The sequence below is a fragment of the Carettochelys insculpta genome, chromosome 2 (assembly GCF_033958435.1).
Source record: "Carettochelys insculpta isolate YL-2023 chromosome 2, ASM3395843v1, whole genome shotgun sequence".
Taxonomy (NCBI): domain Eukaryota; kingdom Metazoa; phylum Chordata; order Testudines; family Carettochelyidae; genus Carettochelys; species Carettochelys insculpta.
Window position 1 is genome coordinate 231,865,152 of NC_134138.1, and position 19,574 is coordinate 231,884,725.

The following is a 19,574-nucleotide window of genomic DNA, read 5'->3' on the forward strand; positions in this document are numbered from 1 at the left end:
ATATTTTCCCTTCCTTCAACCGCTCCAGAATTGCTCTATATTTGTACAGCAGAAAGCAGCAGGACCCAGAGAAAGGATCTCAAGATTTGGCTTTTTCACAAACAATATAACAAAAATACAGTATAACGCGTTTCTAAAACCTTTGTGTGTGCAAGAAATCTCCACACTAGGCGGTATGTTTTAATTGCTTGGGGGTGGGGGAGGCTTGAGGAGGGAGGGAGTGATAGCGACAGGGTGAACACTTACTGACAATGCTGAGCAACTACTCAGGGTCTTTCACGTCATAGGCATGGATAAGTGCTCACAAACGTGTTGCGCAACCTCGCCTACAGGTCTAACCCCCATTGTTTTCAATACCTTTGAGGGTCTGGCTCAGGATGGCCATTGCTGAAACTTGGTCAGTTTCTTTAACCCATGTTAATAAATATATCTATGCACTGAGACATATGGGCACTTACACATACTCAAACATAACTTGCAAAATTTAAGAAACAGTACATTTCACTGCTGTTTCACGCCATGGAAACCACCTCAGGGCAACTAGGAAGAGGGTCCAAACATCTCTCATGTAAAACACATCATTATGCATTAGAGAAAACTTCTTTCATGGGGGAAGAATGGCACAACAGCTGGAAGTGAGCGTCATAAACCACATAAAGTTTTAATTAAATTCATTACCAATTCTTTGTGTCTGAGTGGGCTTGGGGGCAGACGGAACCATTCAACATTGGCCAAGACACAGTCCAGTTTGTCAAACCTAATAACAATACAACACATTCCCTCACCCAGGGATGTTTTGAAAAGGTTGCAGAATAGGCAAACATATTACTTTTAATAGGTAACATTTATAAATTATTGCAAGATGTGCCCAGCCTCAAAGCACAGTTGCAAATCCTATAGTTCAGAGACTTGACAGACGTTAGTAAGCAAACTGCCATAATTAACTGACAACATAAATAGAGGGGATAAAACCCAGTATTTTTGACTAAGAAAAACATATTGAGTTGAAACTATTCATTGCTGTTTATTGCTATTATTATGTATTCATCTTACCTGCAACCAGTCTAACAGATAAATATTATGCAGAATTACAAAGCACACAGATGGACACCTTTCCTCCACTACAGAGCTTGAAGTCTATTGGTAAATGGGATGCCCTGAGTTACAATTGTAAACATTGGCCCTGAGCCTGTAAACTCACACATACCTAACTGTACGCACTTGAGTAGTCAACAGGACTGATCATGGGCCTAAAACTAAGCATGTGCGTAAGTGTTTGCAGGTTCAGTGGTCCCGGTTCAGATGTAGGAATCTAACTCGCATTGAAATCCGTGGTAGTTAAATGCCTAAATACCTCTGAGCATCTGGGCCTGGACCATTAAGTAGGGAGAAAGAAGGATGGTATGTGGCGACTTAGCTCTTATGCAAGCTACTTTGTTTTCCAAAGCTCAAAGGCCTTGCAAAGGACTTTTATGTTTAATCAAATTCAAACAAAAGGGTTCTGAAATGCACAAAACAGCTTCACGTGACAACCCTGTGAGAGATTTCAGCTATTTAGGCTCACGGCAAGCATTTCATCTTGGGCCCAATCCAACTCCCATTGAAGTCAGTGCGAGTCTTTCCACTGATTGCTACGGGAATTTGATCTTGCCAGTTGTTACTAAACTATGTCAACTATAATGAACTTCTTAAATGGCAGAGTTACTCTTCCCTAACTTGTTCCCTATGCAGCACTATAAAGAACTTCAAAAATTATTGCTGAGTTAACTAATTCAGCAATTTTGTCCAAAAGCATACAGACATAGGCTGAATATATGGCTGCAGACCCCTTAGTTAGCATACGCTGTCATGGAAAAGTTACACTGGCTGAGAATTTTTCCCAAGAAATGTCCTGTTGAGTAAGGTCAGTGGTCTATCCCAGGGTTTCCCACAGTGTGAAATGTGTACCATGGTGGTACTCGAAAGGATTTCAAGAAGTATGCAGCAGAAAATAAATTACTAAAAATCTTGAGACAAGAACTGGGACAACACTGGGAGAGGTGGTACACAGATAAGGCCAAAGTCCCAAAAGGAGGATGTGAATATTTTAGGTTTGGGATACACTGGTCTATCCAATCTGGTACTTCCTGCGACACTGCTAACTGTAGGCTGCAGACAGCTCTAACATCTGCCCCTACATCCAATGCTAACTTTTATTATACCATTTTGCCACTAGGTGGCACTGTGTGGTAGACACTTTGTTAAATCCACAAAAATAAGCAGTCCTGTAGCACATTAAAGACTACAGGACTTCTTTTTGAGAAGCTACAGACTAACACAGCTACTACTCTGAGTTATTTAATCCACCATATGCAGCCTGTGTTAATCTCAGGCTATTAGAGAGACAAGGTGGGTGAAGTAATACCCAAGAGATCATTAAAGGTTCCTATGATGAACACATCTAGCATGCCCAAACAAGCCTGATAGCCAGGTTCATATCTGATAACAGAGTGCTACATGGAATCAGGTGCAAACTATGGACGGAAACAGAAGGAAAACACCAACAAGAGTTGGCAGATCTCATTAACATGGCACTCTTTGATGCCACAGAGAACTTCAGCATTGACAAACCTTCCCAATGGACAGAATGGAAGTAGTGATTTTCAGTAATTCGAAGTGCAAACTACACAAAGAAACTGGAGATGTACAAGAAACTTCTCTAACTTATGCTGTGGGGAAACAGGCAGGACCTACCTTTGACTTTAATGAAGACAGTCAGAAGATGACTTTGAAAGGGTTCTGGAAATATGTGATTCGTACTTTACACATCAGAAAAACTGTGGTTTACAAAAGAGCGCGTTTCACCAGAGAATTGAAGAATTAGGGGAAAATGTTGGATGTTTTATAATAGCTCTGCAGACATTGGCTGAAAACTGATACCTGTGTGGAACAGGTGAGACTGAAGGCTAGATTTTTAGAAATGTTCAGCGCCCAGCAGCTCCCACGCAGAACCCTAGGGCTAAATATGGGTGCTGGAGCTCTGCTTGTGCCAAGCTGGAAAAACCTGGACCTAGTTTTTGCTATGATTTGCTAAATAATAGAAGGTGAATGGGGAATAGAAGGAGAAGGGTTACAGCCACAGGCACAACTTGATGATTTAGTTCTAAAGCTATGTCTGCACTACAGAGTTTTGTCGACAAAACCCTGGTTTGGTAGAGGTTTTGGGGATGACAGCTGGAAAATGTATCAGAAGGTCATGTGGCTCAGCTAGAATTTAGCCCATTAAATTGGAACAGAGTAATGTGGCTTGGGTCTGACTGGAAGGTTACATTATAATGCCAACTTAGGAGCCTATTGTCATAGTCATAACATACAGTATAGTTTTGTGTTAATACTGGCTGAAAGGAACTCCTATTAAAACTTCTGCTCAATGGACACACTCTTTTCATTAGAAACCCTCCTCATTCCTGGCAGATCCTTTCTATAATTTCCACAGTGACTGCTTGTGTGTGAACTGATCTATTCAGAAGCCTTGAGGCAGTGCCTATTGATTTCTTGGAAGGACCCCTGACAACTTCTGTATCAGGTTCATTATTCATAACCTAGGTAAATAAATCATGGTAGTCAAATGATGGCTCCTGCTCACAGTATATTGTGGGATTCCAGGGCATCCCTTTGACATTTAGGAGCCCTGTGTAGGCACAGGCGTCAGCCTAGACACATCTGTTTGCATGATCAGGGCCAGGTTTGGAGGTAATCTCCATTTCCCCTTACAGGTGCTGATTTTATATCTTAAGGAAAACTATCCTCATTTTACCCAATCCAACAGTTTGGGTGTCCCTTCATTTGGTCTGGGTCTGAAAGTACAGAGCTGAGCATCTTCCATCAGTCAGTTATTCAAGGCAGGTGGTTTCCCTTATATTTATGAGCCCACTATAAAACAGACCTCAAGGGACCAACGAGCTGTGTTCCTGAGATGTGCCTCACGTGTCGAATCTATGTGAGGGAGCTGCAGAACAGAAGAATTTTCAGCTGTATAATTTTGACCCACATTATCATTAGCTGCTTGGACTAGAGCACAGCTGGGCATTCTAGGCTGTGATGCTTTTCCATTGATTTGTAAGTGCCGAGAAGCAGATCTCAAACTGAGAGGGCAGGCACTATTTTTACTCATCAACTTCTGCTATATATTCCGCAGGTGATGGACTCTCCATACCATGGCTTTAGCTATTCTGGCATGGGTTTAGAATCTACTTTCCAGCTAATTTAAATGTATTGTAGGCAGTAGGGTCTAATTAGACCACTGAGCGTTACAAATGCCTGCTACTATAAAGCAATCTCTTCTATCTTTAAACATTTAATGCAGACATGCTGGTCACCATTACACAGCCAGTGTTTGCCAACGGCTACTAGACTGTGATATCTGAAGTGGAGAGGGTCAGCTTTCTATAGAGTATTGAGTAGGAAGCATTTGAGTTTCAATTGCAGGAAGGACAAGCACTGGTAGCCCTTGCTCCTCGCTGTTTTGAAATAAGTTTAAAGCTTCACCATAGCCCCGCCCCCACAGCCAGGCTCCCCAACCCCTCCCCACATAAATGCCAGCAACTCACCAGAGCCCCCGGAGCCACCACCATGGCTGGAGAAGCTACTACAGCTGAGCCCGCTGCCACTGCTGGAGCCACCCACACACTCCTCCCACCGGGGGTGGGGCACATAGGAAAGTGCCACCTGCCCACATATGTGCCCCACCCCGGTGGGAGGAGCACGGGATGGCTCATGCGGTGGCAGCAACTCCAACCGCTCTGGTGGCCCCAGCCAGGGTGGCAGACTCAGCTACTCTGGTGGCTCCAGTCACTGTAGTGGAACCAGCTGCTCCGGTGGGCCTGGAGGTGGCAGCAGTGAGTCACCAGTATTTACTTGCTGGGGTGGGGGTGGAGGGCTGGAGGGCGTCCATTGTTTCTGAAGTCTGCTAAATCGGGGTCTGCTGAATTGAGGGTTTACTGTACTACTGAAAACTTGCTGACTTTCCACCCTCGTATCATCAAATAAATGAACTGGAACAGAAATATTGTACTTACATTTCAGTGTAAGGAAGCAGTAGAAACAAGCCATTGTCTGAATTAACTTTTAGATGGTACTGACTTTACCCATGTTTTTTATGTAGCCTGTTGTAATACCAGGCATATATCTAGATGAGTTGGTGTATCCCCTGGAAGACACTGGTATACCCCCAAAGGGTACACAGCTGAGAAGCACTATGGTAGGGTCTAACTGTGGTAACTTCACAGAATCCAAATGATTTTTTTTTTCAAATGGTGTGACCTCTGTGTAGTATAGTATTACATATCAATATACAAAGTATTCAAATACTATCAATGGGACACATAGAATACAACAAAGATATAGAAAATGAGTGACTAAACCCGCAACCTTCCCCTACCTCACAGCTTCAGTTCCTGAAATCTCCAATTCTAAAAAGAAATGTTAACTCCATACCTACCTCAAAACTCCTAACTCAAATATTATTGACAAAAATAATACATATTCAAGAGCAATTTCAGGCCTAGAGATGCCCCCTAGATTTTCCCCCTCATCTCAGTTCCTTACTTATGTGAACAAAATTACGTACAAAGTGAAGATTTGAAATCTGCTAGGAGCAAGGCAGAATGCCGTCTCACTGGGGCTGGAAATGTCAGTAGTTCCTGGGTTTAAATACTCAGGATCCTTCCCAAAGACGCAAGAAAAGAACTAAGATGAGGTTTTAGTTTTGCACACAGGCTGAGAATATATTTACATACATCTGTTAGCAGGCCTGTCCCTAAATTCTTGGATCCCTTTGGGTTTCAAATGTCAGGATACACAGGTGACTTGTGAGTAGCTTGTTAGCATCAGAGCTCTGCTTTCCGCCAGTTGTCACTAGGTGTCCCAGGCTCTCATTTGTCTAATGTTCTGAAGTGGAGCCGCTGTCCATAGGAGCAGATTTATCTCTACAAAGGGAAGCAGAGCAGGATTATTCCCCCCACCCCTTTCCAGGACAGACTAAACTGTTTCTTGATGGCAGAGGGGGTCAGGTTCCTCTGCAGCCCTGAGCTGGGATCGTCCATTAGGATCAGGAGGGAACTGCTGGGAGGGCGGGCAGGGATAGACCTGTATCATTCCTGTTTTCATCTACAATTACCGTCAGGCTGGGAATGTTCCCTTACGCAACAGTCAAAGACTCAAGATTAGATTAAGGTGTCACGCCCTTCTGTTCTGTGTTTCCTATACCATCTTCTGTATCTATCGTTTACCTTGGAGGACGAGATGGAGATAGCATGGGCTGGAGTGTCTGGGTGCAGCTGTGAGGGATGCATGCTGTCCACCTTCCAGCCCTCCAGAGAATTACAAGGAAAGAGCTAGAATTACAAGGTCTGCATTACCTGCATTACCTTTTCTGTTGATGATACTGCCTTGCCAATGGAGCTAGGGGGTACTATGGAGGCACAAGGACTGCAGGCAGAAGGCCCTGGTCTTCAGCAGATCATCTCACATGCTGCTAGGTTTGCAGACAGCCCCTGTAACCTTTTCTGTGGGAGTCAAACCATTCTCCATCCCTGCTGTTCTCCCACACTGGAACAATCAACAATGAACTCTGTGAGGAGAAACTTGCAGACTTGCCCTCTCTCAGACTCCCTGCTGTGGGTTTTAGTGTGACAGTGGATGATTCAGGCCAACCATCTGTCTATTAAACCAGCCCTCACAGCCAATTTCCTGAGCTGTATGGATACTTCATAAATTCTCAATCCATCTATTCAAAACAGTTCACGGCCAAGGGAGCTCTCTATCATCCAGAGCCTATGAAAAAAACTCCTCCAGAAATCATTAGCAGCCCCACTTTCATTACCTTCCTACCCAGAGGACACTGCAGTGAAAACTGATAAACACACAAGTAGACAACGCATGTACCAGTCTAACATTTCTTCCTCTGTTTGCCAAATGAAGCAAGGTTTTCTGACTGAAACAATAACTTTCAGACTTTCCCTCAGTCTCTTCCCTTCAAACCCAGAGATCCACACCCCTCTCCTGAGTGACTATGCTCCTACACTTCTTCAGTTTGCAGTCCAGAGGAAATCATTACTTCAATGCTGAACGTACTATTCTGTGCCAGCCAACAATTTCCAAAATCCAGGCCATTCTCCTAACACTTAACCACAGAAATAGCTACTAACAGAACTGCACTTTTTCTACACAAATATAGACTAAAAATTAACGGTAGTTTCTAGTTAAATAAAAGTTCTTATTGTACAGTAGGACTTTCAATGTTTTCTATGTGCTTTTCAAAATAACTACACCAAATAACTATTTTTTTCCTCAAAACAGAATTCATGTCTGACAGATGGTGTCGGTTTATCGTTGTACCACCAGAGGGAGCTGCTCATATGGTTTTGAAATATATTTTTTATGAATAATTAAAAATAACTTTGGGACTCTGGATCTCCAGGGATGGGGATGCAATTGTGACATTCGGTGTCTACAAAATCTTTTACTATGATTTTTTTTAGTCTCACCAAATCTAGTACAGTCTGATACAAAAGACTTAGAGGGGTAGTCTTACCCATGAAAGCTCATTACCTAATAAATAAATTTGCTGGTCTTTAAGGTGCTACAGGACTGCTTATTTGTGGTACAAAATAGTAATATTCATTGATTGGACTATAAAGGGGGGTTGAATTTGGATTTTTATAGTTCCGTGAAAGAGCAACAGCATATCATGCAGATACACAGGAGAAAGTTTGCACTGGTTCTTGACTTTAGTCCCAAAAATTCAACTCTAGTTCCAAAAAAACCACAAAAGCTTATACCCACATAAATGTGTTTTGGTTTTTAGGCCTATCTTGGATAGGAGCAGTCCCCTGCTTCATTTTCTAAAATGTATTACTTTAAGTGACATTACTTTGGAGATTTACAAAATATAAAATATCCTACTCGTGTGTGAGGCTCCAGGATAGATTTGCCAGTTTATTTGGCCCACTTCAGAACTGAATGAAGTGGTTATTTTTGTCTTTTTCCTACATAGCGCATATTAATATTAGTAAGACACTTCAGTAGCTAGATTGAGTCCAAAGTATCCTTGGTATAACTCCACTGAAGTCAAAAACGTAGGATTCCTTGGCTGAGTTTGGCAAAATCCTTGTAATTTTGAAATAGGTCATTCTGTTTACAGCCGGAGAATAACACCTTGTTTTTCTACAAGAAGATATTAAGTGAAGGTCAGTAAATCTCTTGTGCCAGAAGTTCAAATTTCCTTCCCCTCTATAAGAAACTTACTTTTCATTAACAGACTTCAGACCCAGGTGCCTATTATAAGTCTGAAAACTGCACATGTTTAAGATCTCCGGTAGAAGAGTAGATTCCACTACAGGTTGAAACTCTCTGGTCCAGCAGGACCACCAATGTTGCTGACCCAGAAAGTGCTTGGAGCACAGAGCCCCAGCTGCATCCAACTGGTCTGGCTGGCCACAAGTGGAGCCCCACGGGTGAAGGGGTGGCAGGGAGCCTGGATGCGGGGGTAGGAGTCCCCCACTTGTAGCCCCAGGGGTGGCAGTGAGCTGGCCAGGGCAGAGAGCTGCCTACCTGTACCCCTACAGCGGCTGGGGGCTGGGAGTCTCCCTCTTGCAGGCCTGCAGGTAGCGGGAGAGCCTGGCCAGGTGGGGAGCTCTGTGGGGAGCCTGGCCAGGCATCCTAGTGGCAGGGAGCCCAGCAGGCAGGCTGAAAGCAGAGCACCTCCTCTCCTCCATCAGCCCCACAGTTGAGAGCCTCAGGAGCCAAGCTCCCCAGGCAGTCTGCGGACAGTGAGTGGGTGGCAGCCAGCCCAGCCAGCAGGCAGCCCCCACAGGATACAAAGTCCCTCATTCAAAACCACTCAGGTCTCAAGGATGCCGGACTAGGGAGGTACAATCTAATGCACAATAGAAGAGGAATAAATATAACTTGGAGAATTTACTTCTGGTTAAAAGAGAATGAACAGCGTACTAGAAAGGACAGGTATGTCTCTCTGCATTACAGTGCCAATGGTGCTCCCCTCACACACACCTCATCAAAGGTAGACATGCAGACACCTGTGCCACTGGGAGCAGCTGCACTCTACCAGGAGGTTGATCACTGGCAGAAGTCAAAGGTGAAGCACGGTTGCCTTCTGCTTGGTGTGCTACCACATGAGGGCAAGCTCTGGGATACGTCTGGCGATGCAGTCATTAGTGAAGGCTACTTCGGAATGCTGTTTATGAGAATATGGATGACCCAATGCAGTGAAGCAATTTAAATTACTTTCTCTATTGCTTGTAATCCCTTCCTGTCTCTAAGGTGCAGCCTCACCAAGAAAAAACCCCTAAGAGAAGAGCTGGCATTACTCATGCCTGAATCAAGCCCAGCAAGGTTTTCATGGAAATGTAGGAGGTGAAGCTAAGCTATCTCTGAACTTCTTCAAAGACCGTAGTTAAAGTCCAATCATGACTTAACAAGGAGGAGGGAACCCTGCGTTCCTTAGACTCCAGACCTTGGATTTAGATTCTTTGAAGTCATCCACTTCTGGCCAGGAAAGAAAAGAAAGGGTAGGACACTTATTCTTCCCTAACCCAAGCAAGAGAATTAAGTATTTGTACTCAAAAGGTGGAAAGGGACATAGATATGTCCTCCTAAATAACAGAGTGGGAAAGGGAAATAATATGTCATTATTCCTCTCAAATAAAGAGAATTGCCTGTTCTTAAAAAGCAATGATAATCTGTTTTTAGACAGGGAAGAACTATGTTATTATTTCTTTTAAAATCAGAAGATACCTTTTTTCTTTTTAGTAACTGAGACTCTAGCAATCACAGTAGGAGGAGGTCGTGATTCCAGGCCTGCAGGGCTATGTCTAGATGGTGCCCTAATCTCAAAATAAGCTACCCAATTTGCGCTATGCTTATTTCGAGCAGATTTCAAGACAGGCTATTTCAGCATGTGGCACTGTCTAAATGGTGATGTAACATATACAAACCACCTTTCTCACGAGGTCTTCCTTTCTCATCACATGCTTTGAACTCAGTTTAAAATAGTAATTCACCCAGGACTAATGTGGGACAATAGTACTACATTGGGTGAATAAAACAGCAATGATTGGAAAGTAAACTTCTTAACTAGCACGTGGGGGGGGCAGGGAATTGGGATGTTTCACATGAGGCCCTCCCCTGCTCTTCTCTTAAAGAGACAGGTAATAATCAGAAGTGAAAGTGGGCTGGTGTTGCACACCGGTAAGAACCAGCTGCCAGACTGGCCCACCCATGGCCAGCTTATGCCCCCGTTCCACACTCATTGATGGTACCACCAGTAGGGTCCAACTGTGCTGCTGTGGCAGTGTTTTGCTGCCCTTTTGGCCCGGGACAAAATGGCAGCCAGGTTAAAGCACTGCCGAAGCAGCACTCCCAGACTCTACCGGCCGGGCTGACGACAAGTGGGAGCAAAAGAGGCAGGTGCCCCGGGGCCCAGCAATTTAAAAGGGCCCAGGGATCATGGCTGCCATGGCACTGCAGCCAGGGGGCTCCTGGCCACCAGTCATAAAGTACTGGTTGTGGGAGGGTTGGCTGCAAGTCCCACCCTTTTCACAGGTCCACAGCCATCTCTCTTTGCAAAGGAGGCCAGACCTGGTGCAGAGTGCACTGGTAAGTCCCAGTGTCAACTTTCACCACCACTTCCAGTATATAAATCTCTCTCTCTTCAGGCAGTAACTCATATTTAGGCAAACTTAATTGATTCGCCCATTGCAATCTTCTTGATCCTTATTCATATCCCAGGTAGGAGAGTTCACACGCCCTAATTGTAACATGTGCTTCAGATGTTACTCAAATTCTTATGACCACCCTTCCAGCGGGCGTGCTTAATGTGTTGTGCTTCCGTTTCCTTCCACTTTTTTCTGTCCAGGGTGACAAAGGACAAATACAGTCTTTAGGGAGAAAGTTCGTATTGGTGAGCACCAGGCTATCGTTTAACTGGTATGAGATTAAATAAGAGCGTTGTCCTCCCAACCTGCAAGCCTCATGCATGCTCCCCATGTAGCCCCAATGGCCTGAGTGGTACTGTCCCCCACCCCAAAAGGAGAAGGCAAACCACAAACGACACCTTTGACATTAGTGGAGTGCAATGAAGACAAACATATCTACAGGTTGAACCTCTCTAGTCTGGCACCCTCGGGACCTGACCAGTGCTGAACAAGAGAATTTGCTGGACCACAGGAAATCAGTATTCTCAAGAACATTATCAACACTTCCACTGCTCATTAGGCTCTTAGAAGACATTTAGGGGTAAATTACAGCTAAATAACAACATAGAACACTGAGAGCCAGGACTGGGCTCAAACTTTACGGGACCATGGGAAACTTGTCCACACCCATAATAAGTGATCGTACGGCTAACTAAAATTATGCCAGATTATGGATGTTGCCAGAGGAGAGTGTTCTGGATTAGAGAGGTTCATCCTGTATTAAGTAATGGCTAAAGCTCAGAACTGTACTAGCATATATAAAATATAAAATATTAATTTTATATCTTTATTGACGACAAAACCTTATAACAAACAGCAACTCCAGGTTTACGGACATTATGATCAACAGCAGCCAGGATAGAACCCAGGACTGTCAACACCAAAAGTGAGAAGGCCCCATTCCTTGGGCAGCTGTAAACTGCAGGGTCTCATCTTGATGGAACTATGGAGATGACATCATCGTACTGAGCCAGGATATTAGAGTGCCATTCAAATGTTGCCTCTTTATAGAACCACAGGAATGAGTATATTTCCTTGAGAAAGAAGCTAACAGCATGAAGCAATCTCTTACCTAGCTACCAAATGATTTCTTTGAAAATATAACTTATGACACCACTGTTAGAACAGTGTTTGTTATAAAGCAGCTATACTTTTTCTCCACCTGTAGTTAAACTCATTATTAGAATAGCACACCATGACTACCCTTTATCAAACAAACAGGAAATGTGTGATAAATAGAAATATCAACATGTTAAACATTCTTCCCCATTTAAGAAAACCCCCGGCAAACAAACATATTATTTGAATCCATGCTACAAAATATTATTGACAAATTTGGAAACAGGAAATATTTTACCTTCAGACTGATGTGTAGCAAGAGGTGTCTGAGTCTCCTTGGAGTAGGACACCACCTCCCGGGGTAAGAAATCAACCTGGGTAATCTTTGACACACCTAGCTTGTGCAGTCTGCGTCTAAGATTTAATTTGAGATCAGAAAGTTAGTCAAGTAAGTGTGAAACACAGGTACATTACAAAACTGCAATAAGCTTTCACAGACAGGATGATAAAGTATTCGTGTCTGCTCATACAAAAACTAATAAATGAGGTTTGGTTAATTTATCGGGAAGGATTAATAAAATACACTGACTTTGAACTAAAGGAAATTAACCTGAGAATGAATAGCCAGGCTAGAGTCAAAGGTAATGAACTATGTGATACATATTTCTGGCCTTTTTTATTTTTTTTTTAGGTCGGGGGAAGTGAGTTGAGTTCATGTGTGGAGGAGATGTAATAGGGAGGGCATGAGATGTGTTCATTGGGCCTGTTCAAATATTCGGCAGATCTGTGCACAGAGGATGGTTGGCTACCCTCTACACACCTATGAGTGCTAACATCCACCCAGTGACGGGGACAAGCTGGAAACAGATCCAAAAGCATTGAGAAGGAAAGTGCAGCTCTCTACTACCTATCTGGAGCTGTAGAAAAGACAAAATAATGCCTGACTGTTGGCCTCCTAATGAACACTCTCCTTAAAGGCCAAATTTGATGGCCATGGGAATCCTGCCAACATAGCTTTAATGGATCTGTCCTACAAAAGGTTGGTAGGGTCACCAGCAGCACAGAGCTGCCATAGAGGTATGGATTGTCTTCCTTTCCCCTGTCTCCCTAACTATAAATAAACTAGAGGGAAATAAGCAAGAAAGTTAAGCACTAGAATTGCTGGTTATTGAAATAATAGAGATGACTAGTCTAACAATGAAAAGATTTAGTCACATGGAACGTATTCATTGAGGCTACAGTCACACGATAGTGCTCTCTCAACAGAAGGGATTTGACAGAACAGAGATCTAGATAAAACTCCTGTTGACAGAGTGTGGCCAAACACAAAAGCCAATCGGAAGAGCTCTCCACTCTGTTGACAGAACAGCTGACTGCCCAGCTGCTCTCATGACAAAACAGGCACTGGGAAGCACAGAAGACAGGGCTGCCCATTGTTGTGGATGTCTGGTCCGTTGAGAGTAGCATACCGCCCCCGCCCCCCAAACATTCACACAGCTTTTTAGTCAACAGAATCTGTCGACAGTCGCGTTATACCTCATGGCTGAGAGGCAGAATGCTACCGGCAAAAATGCAGAGTTTTGTCCAGATACTGTCGACAAATCCCATTTTGTGTGTGCATGCTCCACGAGTGTTGTTGACAAAACTGGGGTTTTGCTGGCAAAACTTGCTTGTATGACGGTAGCTTGACTGAGGGGGGAAAAACTGTCAACTTGTTTCTTGAGTATTATTCAATTCTCTCTAGAGATGCATGAATAAAGAAGCATTCATCTGTAACTAGTGCATTGGGCAAACAATGCCAACATCCCTCAGATGAATTAATTGGCAACTAATAAATTGGCTAAACAAATTTCAAATTTGGTTGTTTTGAGATGAAGCTTGGGGAAGTGTGTGCGTGCATCTCAGGAAGGCAAGGAACTAAATTCATTGCTCTGTAGCAACTCAGGTGCCCTGTAATAAAATCTGTTTGGGAAACAAAGTTCAAATGCAGCTTGTATATGCCCTGTCTGTGGCTGTCAGAATATGTGCTTGGGTTAATCTCTCCTAAATGGTGATGTATGAAAGGATATAAGAGTCCCAAAGGTAAAGCAGCACCATATGGATGTCAGCAAGCTTGTTCTCCACCTAGGGTACCGCTCAAATAAACTGCATGTGAACTGAAATCCCTTTTAGAAAACTTCACTGAAAGAACCTTATGTATTTAACTCAAACATGTTTTATTTAGGAGTTGTTTACGAACCCATAACTTATGGAGATATACTCATCTCATGGAACTGGAAAGGACTTCAGGAGGTCATGGAGTCCAGCACCCTTGACAGGACCAAGCACCATCCTTTTTCACTTTCTTTACTTTTTGTTTCCCAAACCCCAAATCCTTAAGTGGCTCCCTTGAGAGCTGAGCTCACAACCCTGGACTTAGCAGGCCAATGCTCAAACCATTGAGCTACCCCTGCCCCAGCCAAAACAGCGGAGTCTGGAGGGCCATCTGCTCCGTGGGGTGGAAGGTGAGGCTACACTCAGAGCTATAGGGCCTTCAGGGAAGGAGCTGTGGTGGCAGGGCGAGGGCAGAGGGAGGCAGGGGCAGGGCAGAGAGACTGGCTGGGAGAGCAGGTGGGAGGTGCCAGGAGGGGAACAGTGTGAGCTGCTGGGTGAAAGGGAGGCTGCTGTTTCAGAAGGAAGGGAAAACAGCTGATGAGCAGCAGCTGAGTGCAGGCCATAGGGGAACCATAGGATGGGGCTGGCCACAGGAGCTGGTGTTGCCTACATCTTGCTGTCCCATCCTGACAGTGGCCCTGGGAATATGCAGCAGGCAGCAGTCTAGGGTGCACTGGTGCTCCAAATTTAGTGGTGCCCTAAGTAACTGTGGATGCTGCATATCCCTGTGGATGGCCCTTGTGTCTCACGCTAATAATCATCTGTTATAACAGATGGCGTTTCTTCATTGAAGAAGCGTCACCTCACAGGCACAACTTTTGACTCTGCAAATCAGCCAACAAAGGCTGCTTGTATAGCCAAAAGTTGGTCTAACCCTTGATCCCAAATATATTACCACCGTTCAGGACCTGACCTCCACCGGGTACAAATTAAAATGTCTTGTTTCAGAACTCAAACATCCTATAAGGCAGCACAGCCATCTGCCATCAACCACATCACCTTCCCATTCACATATTCTTTTTAGATGCCCTTTAAGTCTACAGTGCACTGAGTGGTTTTGGATTTACAGCATTTTAAGGGATACATTTTTTAAGTTGTTCATATAGTCCTTGTTGAGGAACATTACAAGGGCTTAAGCAGCTACCTGTCTAGTACCTTATATTAAAAAAAAATATCCCTATAGCTTTAGAAACCAGAAGAGATACAAGTCCATCACAGGCGTTTTAGCCATATGAACAATCTGTGTGCAGTCTACAGAATTTATTGTGTATCACTACTTTTTAAATTTCTGTACCCTCAGGGGAGACCCTATTTCTCCCGATAAAACTGTTCTTCTTCTGAAGAATGGCTGTTATTGTGAAACAGACAGAACTCCTCATGAATTGCAGAGCATGTGACTATGGTACACCCAGCCTTGCTGTGAACTCACTCTCCTGATCATCTGGCATGTCTTTCTTTGCACAGACAGTGCATGCATGGTAGAACGCTGCTGGCTGTCATGCTGCTTGTCCTTATATGTGCCATATATGTCCCTGATCCTTGCCCTTTCCTTCTAAAAGAAAGGAAACCTGGGGAGAGCATGATTCTTCGGTGTGTGTTCATCAGTGTTCCCTCTAACTTTTTTCTATCCATGGGTGGACTAAATTTTGTTATGTGCACCTGCAAATGTGTGGGTGTGCACCACAAACAGAAACACACGCTGCCCCCTGTGAGTGGCTGTGGGTGCTCTGTTAATCAGCTGGCTGACACCTGAGTCTCTCCTGAGCAGCTTACAGGGAACACTGGTGCTCACCTACCAACTCACGTTGCTGGGATGGGATGCTAAGAATTCTGTCAGGATTCTGTATGTGGAAGAACTTTGAAAATTCCACATTTTGTATGATCCTACGGGCAGCGCTGTGGAGTTGGATACGTCCTTGCACCACTCCTTCCACCACAACTGGCCAATGAAAAGGAGGAGGCAAAAAGGTGCCTAACAGTTCTGGGGTAGAAGAGCAACACTGATGAACCCTACCCAAGCACTTCTGTCTGTAGGTCAGGGAAGTGGAAGGATGTTTGCTACACTGCTGCTCTTCTTCTATCTTCTCCCTCTATGAATAGCCAAGCGCCTGACTAGACAACTGCTCGTAGCTTTGCCAAACACCAAGCGAAGTGGGACTGGCAAGGTCTTTATCATTTGCATTATGGCCAAGGGGATTCTGAATAGCAGCTATGAAAATCACCAAAGTCTTGTCCTTCTCAATACCATCAATGTGAAAACTATGCCTAGCAGCACAAGCAGTAGAAACATCTGCCCACAAACTCAGAAAGACAGTATTAAACAAGTTCTTATTTAAAAGATTAGCTTATAAAATATTAGGTCTGGAATTTATTTAAAGAAAGCTTAAGTTCTGCAAATGTTGATGAATTATCCCCTCTCCTCTCAAGAGAAAAGGCTTCCTTCCCACTATTGTTAAGAGGTCTTTTCAAGTCTACATTTTGTGGCATATTTTTACCTCTCATTTCATTTCTTCATCCGTAACCTCTAACTTGTGTTGTCTCACAATATAAACAAAGAAAGCCAACATTTCTACCTTGAAAAGCATTGAAAGGAAATGCTTGTGTAGCTTAGCCTCTGATTCTTGTGTTACAGTATTTACTACAATGGTTCAATTATTTATGATCGTTTAAGCTTTGGTAATCACATGGATGATATCCAAATCAAGACCACATGACTCATCACCAACCCATATTTTCACTTTGAACTTCTGGTCCATCTCTAGTGTGATGCTGACATTAGGGGAATCAGGAGACATTCAGAGTTCCATGTGTCATTGGCTAAAGCTGATTTCTGCTGATTGGTTCATTATTAAAATACTTCAGAACAGGGATTTCACTATTATATGGCAATAGGTATCTTTCAGACTAAGTAAATTTGACCCTATTAAAATATATATCAGCCACCCAATGGTAGTGTTTAGTTTCAGTTACTTTACTCAAAGTAGTAACATTTTCACAAGTATGTAGCCAAGTATCCCAAGCTAGAAAAAATACTAATTTCAGACTAATTATAATTAAACAAACCTTTACTGATATAGACTCAATTAAAAACAAAATTACTCTTGGGCTGTAAAAGTGATTGTTTTATTTGTTAATTATATAATTGTTCACATGATTAACTCATAGGGAAAGAAAAGGGGTGATTATTAGTGTATAAGGGAAACAGCTTTAACCGTAGCCAATGTGAAGACATGAGGGAGCATCTTGCAAATAATTCAATATGAAACTATTAGAATTATCAGATGGTAACAAGACATTGGTATAAATTACATTTTCCATTAAAGTGACCCTATAAGAACATTTCATCCATAATTAAATAGTTTGGTACTGTTCTTGGACAGCAGAAACTACAGGACTTTTTATAGGCTCTTTTTTTTTTCTGTTTCCTGATTTAAACAAATGCCTCTGGCAAAGCTTAATGTCACTGGCAAAGCTAACAAAAGAAAACAAATTATTGCATTTTCAATTCCACAAAGCAATAATAATAATAAACAAATCCTGCCTCAAAAGCAGCACCACTGGGAAGCATTTTCAACACAACTCTTGCAAAGAAATAATAAAATGAATAACGAAGGACATGACATATACCCAAGTTCAGAGTCAGACTGGAGCTGCAGCACTGAGGGGTCTGTGTCCCATTGCAGGGTCCTAAGGTAGTTACCAGCCGTGCAGCACAAAGAAAAAAAAGAGCATAGAGAATTAACTGAAAGGATAAAAAAAAGCTCACCTCATTAATGACATACGGTGTACAGCACATACACAGGACACATCTCAAAAGTGCAACTGAGAGCCACAGTTGATATCAAGCAAAGTTTGAGGCTAGACTACAATAGAAGCAGGTAATTTGTAAAAAATACATAGAATTGGGGTTCGTTGTGCTAGTAAACAAGGGAAAAGGACTTTGAGTCTGAGGCTTTTTTCAAATTTTACTTAACAAAATGTGTAATGTGGATCACTAAACAATTTACAGACTCACTGTTCTCTGTGTACTCACAATGAACTGTAAGATTTGCAGTAGGCATTTATTATAGGTTACAGTGAAGGGATGTACTTAACTCTCCTCATGAAAACTCACTGAAGAATTTAGCCCTTACTATGTCTTCCGACACTAAACCATTATACACAAGTTAAAGATTTTATTTTTGTGATGCCCTGTATCACAAATTGTAATGTGTAATATTTTTTGGGAATGGGTAAACAAACAAGTATTTTTTTCACTGTATAAGAATCCATCCTGACTTTTAAAAAGTTATTTCCATATACTTGCCTGCCACTCAGTTTTCTTCAGGATGGAAGCACTGTGCTATCAAAGACCATGAGTAAGTAACCCAGCAGTGCAGTCTTAGCTGAAGATTTTATAATAGAGCACAAAGAAACTTTCCATCTAATGGAGTCAGGACACTTTATAAACTCAGTAAGAGTCCACATTCTTGTTAAGTGCTGTAATCTCTTAATTTATAAATGAGGGACTCGATATGCCCAGATGCTCAGGCTGAAACTTTCAGAAGTGGACACTCATTCCAGGTGTCTTGATTTTTGGCTTCCCAATTGGAGATGCCTCTTTAAAATATTGCCCCATATAACTTGCCAGTCTGTGCAGGGGCACACAGGGACCCAAGTCTCCCTAACCCCCTTTCCCGTGATTTAAGGATAGCCGAGGCATGGTTTTCATTAGCAGATGTTAAAACAATGTAAAACAAGCCTCTAACTCCTTTACAATAACTCCTCAGGTGTCACTACCTCATTATGGCCCTCACATTGGTGAACTCCACCCCACCTTTTTTCATCCAACCTTATTTATTTGGATCCAGATTTCAAAGACGTACACAGCATACTGTTTGAGCATGTTCTCCCAACACAAAACCATACAAGGCAGATTTTTGCAAAATATCTACCACAAAATGGCAACCACTGCTAATATATAATCTGAAGAAACTGATTCAATCCAGATAAATGCTGCCACCTACTATGCTTGATAAGATTATCCACTCTGATGTCAATATCAACTCAGGCTGTGTCTGCACTACAAGATAAATTCAAATTCATTAAAATGATTTTGTAACACTGGGTTTCATAAATTCGAATTTGACTATCCTCACCTCCCCACAAACTCTGCACAAAGTCAACTTATTGCTGCCACATGCAATCACCAAACATTGACTATTGCAGCAGTACATTGTGGGAACCTATCTCAAAGTTCCCCCAGCTCCATAGCATTCTGAGTATTTTTGCTGGTGCAGCATGGGAAAAATTGCCCCGCAAGTGGTTGTGGGTATGTGATGTTATCTTCCCACATTGCATTGCCCTCATTCCCCTCCCATGGAAAGCAAACGGACATTTTTCCAGAAGAAAAGAAGGAAAAGTAGGGCATCAGCACAGATTGGCAAATTAAGTGAATTGCTTTTTATCAATGAATTATCAAAGATTTTAAAAAAAGCAGCAAGTGTCTAACTTCCCAAATGGTCTGCCCCCCTCATCCCATGGGGACATTCAGAGGATCTGAGGATGAACAGCCAGTTGAGATGGTCTCTACAGTGTTGTTCAGCTGCGAGGGCCAGCTCTGACTGG

General features: G+C 42.9%; 1 protein-coding gene across 1 annotated transcript in view; it reads right to left on the reverse strand.

The window, feature by feature from the left end:
* The window catches only part of DYNC1I1 (dynein cytoplasmic 1 intermediate chain 1), a 291,917-nt gene that overhangs the window by 215,757 nt on the left and 56,586 nt on the right, over positions 1 to 19,574 (reverse strand). The window contains exons 5-6 of the mRNA XM_074986221.1: positions 17,595 to 17,654; positions 12,112 to 12,227 (exon numbers count right to left, since the gene is read on the reverse strand). Coding sequence (XP_074842322.1) covers positions 12,112 to 12,227; positions 17,595 to 17,654 — 176 coding nt within the window. The remainder of the gene's footprint in view (positions 1 to 12,111; positions 12,228 to 17,594; positions 17,655 to 19,574) is intronic.